The 6,202-nt window shown below is 39.5% G+C and overlaps 1 protein-coding gene across 1 annotated transcript; it reads right to left on the bottom strand.

The window, feature by feature from the left end:
- Nucleotides 1–2,924: 2,924 nt before the first annotated feature.
- LOC104951786 (uncharacterized protein KIAA0247-like) lies at nt 2,925–5,332 on the bottom strand. The gene is made up of 2 exons (XM_010778515.1): nt 5,200–5,332; nt 2,925–3,232 (listed from the first exon to the last, which is right to left on the bottom strand). The coding sequence occupies exons 1-2, from the start codon at nt 5,291–5,293 to the stop codon at nt 2,925–2,927; spliced, it is 402 nt and encodes a 133-aa protein (XP_010776817.1). The 5' UTR covers nt 5,294–5,332.
- Nucleotides 5,333–6,202: the final 870 nt, after the last annotated feature.

The following is a 6,202-nucleotide window of genomic DNA, read 5'->3' as shown; positions in this document are numbered from 1 at the left end:
CTCAGACAGACCCACAGACACTGAAAGACCCTCAGACAGACCCACAGACAGACACTGACAGATCCCCTGCCAGTAGCTGAGCAAACAGAGGCTGAGCTTCACAATGAAACAATCATTGAATGATTCAGTCTCCATATGGAATCCCCTCTCCTCACACTGTACTCCTCCGCTCCACCTAACCCCCAGCACTGCAATTAATTCTTTTATTCTCACTATAACCAACGTTATCTATTTTCCATTTTTACTACATATCACATAATTGTTACACACAATAATAAAACCTTGAACCATTTAATTGATAAAAAAATTATTAAATAATTAACTGTATGCAGCTAAAGGTACCCACAGACATCTCTGGCCAAATATCCGACAGAAAAGGAGCATGTGGAAAGTGTCTGCTCGCAGCTTCAGTTAAAACGTTTAGGTGGTTGAGAAAACAAATTGAAACGTGTAGATCTGTAACAATGAGTGGAAGCTGTGGCAGAACAATCAACTGTGGTGGAAAACCCAGACAGCTATTATCTAACAGAAATAGATGATCAAACACACGATCTATGACGGGAGGTTTTGATCTGGTTCTGTGGGTCCCCTGACCTCCTGGCAGTAGATTTCCATGAGGCTCTGACAGCGTCATCACAGGGGAAATGTCTAATGGTTATCATGGTGGCATCGCCCACTTCCTCTTTCTGCACTCTGACTTCCTGTCGCATCGCGTTCTTAGTGAATGTGGAGAGGAAATAGAACTGGTCTGAGTAATGTCAGGCTGAGACAGTCTCTGTGAAGTTAGGAGATGAACTTGAGTTTACATCAGGCTCTTCCTCCTGATCTCAGCTTAACAGTCAGTCATTGAGACAAAACTCCAGTCCACTTAGGTCCAGTGGAGTTACTAATACCACTGTAAAATACTCTGTTACAAGTCAAAAGTCCTTTGTTTCTTAACTAAAGTATGTAAGTATGACCAGGAACTACTTAAAGCTGTAAAAGTATAACAATGTCTCCTGTCATTGTTTACTTTAATGTACTACATCATCATCATTTTGCTGTTGTAGTTGTTTTAGGTGGCGCTCAATTTGGAACTATTTATTGAAGATGTCATTTTATAACGGATTCAGTACATTTTCTCTATTAGGTTTTTGGGTAAATCAAATGAAAATGGTGGCTTAATAGTAACACAATTACCCTGATGCTAAATGACACAATTGTTAACAATGTTGAAGGGCAAAAGCAGCTATTACTTGTTTCTATTGAGATATGGAATGTTTTACATACAAAATGATAACTAGGTAATTAAAGCTGTACAAAGAATGTAGTGGAGTAACAGTTTAATATTTTACTCTATTACAGAGTAGAAGTTAAAGGGAATATAAAAGCTTCGATGCAGTAAAAGTACCTCAAATGTGTTGGTGAGTACAGTTCTTGAGTAAAGTACACTGGCTGAACTATAAACTCTTTTTGTTGAAGCTCAGCCTGACACATCATGGCTGTAATCAGCCATGATGTGTCAGGTTGATATCTCTCCTCTGAGAGTCGCACCCAACCAGGATGTCCTCCTCTGCTTCCAGAACGCTCTGAACCAGGAGTGATGTCAGTGAAGACCAATGAGCTGCACCGCTGAGTCATTAGATAATAGCCTGAGCTCATCACTGAGTAATGCTGTGAAGCAGGGGCTGCTGGGAAATGTCAGGGGATGTTTGGAGTGGTCCGAGAACATCTGCTCACTGATTAGGAATTTTAAAGTCACATGATTGAAAACCTAGAGAGAGTAGTGGAAACCTCTGAAGCCACAGAGAGAATCAAATGTTCTTCACTGACACAAACCACCCTGTGTTCAACTCTCGTCAAATCTGTCTGTAGGAAGGGCCAGTCATTCAAATACTCATACATCCCACGCAGATTTTGTGTTTCAACAAGTGGTGGAAGAAGTACTGAGATCCTTTACTTGAGTAAAAAGTAGAAATACCAGTCTAAAAATACTCCATAGAAATGAAAGTGTATTACAAATGTACACTATCAGCAAAATGTACTTAAAGTATCAAAAGTAGAAGTTGTTATTGAGCAGTGTCTTGTATTATAACAGCACATGATGCTCTCCTGCTGTTATCCGCTCCTCAACAGGTTCTAAAGTTGTGGTTTGTCAATGACAAATCCATTTAACATTATAGATAGTAATATAGTGCTGCATCGCATCATACCATATGTTTTAATGTGTTAAAAGCAGTGGTGTAATGTAACTAAGTATATACTCAAGTAGTCTGATTAAGTACTTTTTTGACATACATATACTTTACTTGAGTAAGTGTGTTTTATGCTACATTATAATTGTAATCCACTACATACTGGAAGCAAATATACTTTTTACTCCACCACAGTTTTTCAAGACTCACACTTTTTACATATGATATATGATAAGACACATATACATACATATATACCTAGTATTTTGTATATATCGTTAGTAAATTGGCTCCACATTGCAAAAACTACAAGTTTAAATGCTCCTACATTTACTTGTTAGTTGTGAAAACAGAATAATATTCTATTCTATAATAATATAATAAATTATAATAAAAAAGGCATTATGCTTACGGAGTACTTTTGATACTCAAAGTACATTTTGCTCAAAATACTTCTTCATAATTTGACTTGAAACTGAGTATTTTAGGACCATAGTATTTGTACTTTTACCTAAATTAGCAATCTGAGTATTTTTCCACCACTGGTTAATAGGAATCATGTGTCAAGAAAAAATGTAGTGTGGTAAAAAGAATATCATTCATCTCTGGGATGTAGAGCAGTGTAAAGATATATAACGATATGGGCAATTCAATACAAAAATAAAAAGCCCTTTAAAATGAATGTAGGCCCTGTAACTGATTCACCAGCACTTAATATGGTATGACCTGCCTGAAGTGAATATATCTGCACTATCTTTGTTGGTCGGAGTTTGAATCTGGATGGTTTTTGCACTTAATGTAAGTCGCTTGGGATAAAATAAATGAAATGGAATGCGTTATTGTTGCATTCTCACCTCTGAGAGGAGTGCAGGCGGGGATGGGGGGCATCCACCTCCCGTGTCGGCACCTGGAGACGCGCACCTTGCTGTTGACATGGTAACCGGGCTCACAGAAGAAGTGGATGGAGCTCTTCTGGGGGAACCCCCGACACGGAGACGGGTCACAGCGGAACCCCCCATGCTCCGGCACCAGAGGGTGGGTGCAGTTACTGAGGCGGCCTGCAGGCACAAACACACGTTGTGAGGCCTAATGCACTGGATTCATATATATATACTACTTATGTGTAATATATAAATATACCTCTTCATACACATTATATCATCAATGGCCCCCCTTAGTCAGACAATTCAATTCATCTTCTGTAATAAACCTGTAAATAACTGCAATATATACTTCTCCTCCAAATACTGTCACCCAGCTGCTTCCTCACAGCTGTTACTGGGACTGGATGTGGATTTTGAAAATTGTGCAATTTCGAATTTTATCTTTAATATTTGATGCATTCTCTTAATTAATATTAAGCTATGCTTATGCTCTGATTCTGAGCCGGCTACTGGTTAATGCTTATATTTCTCAAAAATTAAACCATTGAACCATCTGCATTCTTGCAAGCTAGGAAAGTTAGGATTTAATTTTCTTTGAAAATGACTTATAGTAGATTAGAAGTTCTATCAGAATATTCCTTTAATCTGTTCAATTAAACAACCTCAGTACACACTTTCAGTACTGAAACTTCAGGACGCATTCTTTTTGTAGGGCCATTTAATTTACAGAAAGTCAATCCACCAGCTGGGTTTCTCTTCCTACGTGCATCATGACTACTCACTCTTCAGTAAGAAAAAGTGGCATAAATTGGGAATACTCAAGTAAGGTACATGTACTTCTAATTTGTACTTAAGTCCTTGAGTTGTACTTGTTTGAGCAGACGGTGCAAGAACACATGTCCAGAGTGAAACACAGCAGGTGATGTTGTTATGGTTCTCTGAGTGAGAGGCTCTACAGAAGGTCACAGTTTGGGTTAGGTATTAATATGAAACCCTGAATGCATGCTGCAGTTGTTTTTTTGCAACATTAAAACGTTCCCCACAAACTCCTCTGCCTTACACAACTGGCAGAGCTGTTACCACTTCCTCTATTTCTACACCTGCATCTAAAGGGCTGCGTCGGCAGAACGATCGTTTCCACCGAGCTCCTTCACCAGAACACAGTGAAGAGTGGGTCAAGGGTGAGGAGAGGAACAGGCCGGAAGGAAAGATACAACGGTTCTGATGAGAAGAGGAAGGACCAGAGAGGTTCAAACCTGACAGAAAGTGTCTGCATCCTGAAACACGCTGCTAAAATGTAATGTTTCACAATCAGTCGCCATGACACCCTGCGTGCCACTGTTATAAACTACCTGGGTCGTGTTGGCAATAAAAGCTAATATTCAGTCGGCTTATATTCACAAATAAATCCCAGAGGTTATGTAAAACATAGATAAATATCAGTTTTTCATAATTTCTTTAGTTGGAGATTTCTACGGTAACCCTTAGAATTCAACACGCTGCAAACAGAGACAACACAACAAATACAAGAAGCTCAAGCAGAGCACCAAGCAGCTGGGACACACTTTTTGTTGCCATTGTTGCCATGGTTATTGGCTTATAAAGTTATTAAGTCAACCATCGATAAGTGTTGTTGGAAAAATAAAGTTGAGTATTTGTTGCTTTATTTTAACATCATGACCACAACCGTCACAAGTAGCCTAATGTTCAAAATCTAAAATGCAAACGTATTCAATTATTGTTTAAAAGAAATGTAGTTGCAGTTTGACAGCATAAATACAATCATAAACGTCAAAATGAGTCATTCTGTCATAAAAGACGATTTGATTTGGTTAGTTATTTATTAACTCAGACAATGTTTCACAGGTAATTGTTTTGTTTTATCAGATGTCTAAGCTAATAAGCAAAAGGCCCTGAAACAGCTTCAGGTGTTGTGTGCTGCTTCCTGCTGCACAGTCCTGTGCCTGCAGCGTGTTGAACTCTCACTGCTTTTTTCACTTGAGCTCTGTGTTTTATATCTTCCTGTGTGCTACAAAGTATAAAGGACAAACCAAAGCAAAGACCTAATGAATGAATAACAGATGGATGCCTGGGTGTTGGTCTCTGGGTGTCAGAGGGGTCAGGAAGGTCAGAGGTCGTACCTGCTGCGAGGAGCGGGGAGGCGGCCAGAAGGAGGAGTCTACACATAAGAGTGACGCGTCCCCACGGCGATGGAGACAGGACGGACGCAGACATCAAACCTGATCCTGAGGACACGACATGGAGAGTCAGAAGCAGAACACCCACCCACACACACACACACACGCACGTTTCATTTTCAAAACCAAAATGTTTCTGGTGTAGTTGAGTCATTGTTTGACCTATATATAACACCCTACAATTGACCTAAATCTAGCTGCTGAGCTCTTATCTCCAGATTAAACCACGACTGTAAACCTGCCCCCAGCCTTCAGAGCAGCGATAGTGAAACTGAAATCTGTGAACTCTGACCAGACAGACCCTCTCAGAACAGAAACCATCAGCACTACAACAACACAACTCTCTCTGTAGATGACTCGTCCAGAACACGCACTGTAGGAGCCAAAACGCTTATTTAGTCGTTGATTATTTCTATTATTTTGTTATTTGTTTACACCACAATAAGTCTTTATAAGTCCAGGGGCCTCATTCATAAACGGTACGTACGCTCAAAAGATGGCGTACGCCAGTTTCTACGCAATGTTTGCGATTCATAAAAAACAAATTTGACGGGAAAATGTGCGGTCCACCACGCAAACTCTGACCCATGCGTACGCACTAAGCACAACAACGGGAGAGACGAGAAACTCTGACGCCGTTGGCAGAAGGAAGAATGGAGAGAAATATGTTGAAATAATCACATAAATAAAATGTTACCTCTCATTTATATGAAGAATTCATTTTCACAAATTGATTAAAGCCAACCTTAAAATGATTTAACAAACGCCTGTTTGAGACTCCTCAGTGCACACAAAAACATAACTTGGAGATGTTATGAAATGTTTTCTCATAAATGATGCGGTAAGGAGGAGGACAGAATTAAGTCTAAACTGACGCCGTTTTGCATTTCTATAGGTTGTATACGAGCATGGTTTTATACTATCATGTTTAATCATGTTTTATGCC

This window comes from Notothenia coriiceps, unplaced genomic scaffold (genome assembly GCF_000735185.1).
Source record: "Notothenia coriiceps isolate Sejong01 unplaced genomic scaffold, NC01 NC01_scaffold00019131, whole genome shotgun sequence".
Classification (NCBI taxonomy): Eukaryota; Metazoa; Chordata; class Actinopteri; order Perciformes; family Nototheniidae; genus Notothenia; species Notothenia coriiceps.
This window is presented reverse-complemented; position numbering and strand designations above follow the sequence as displayed.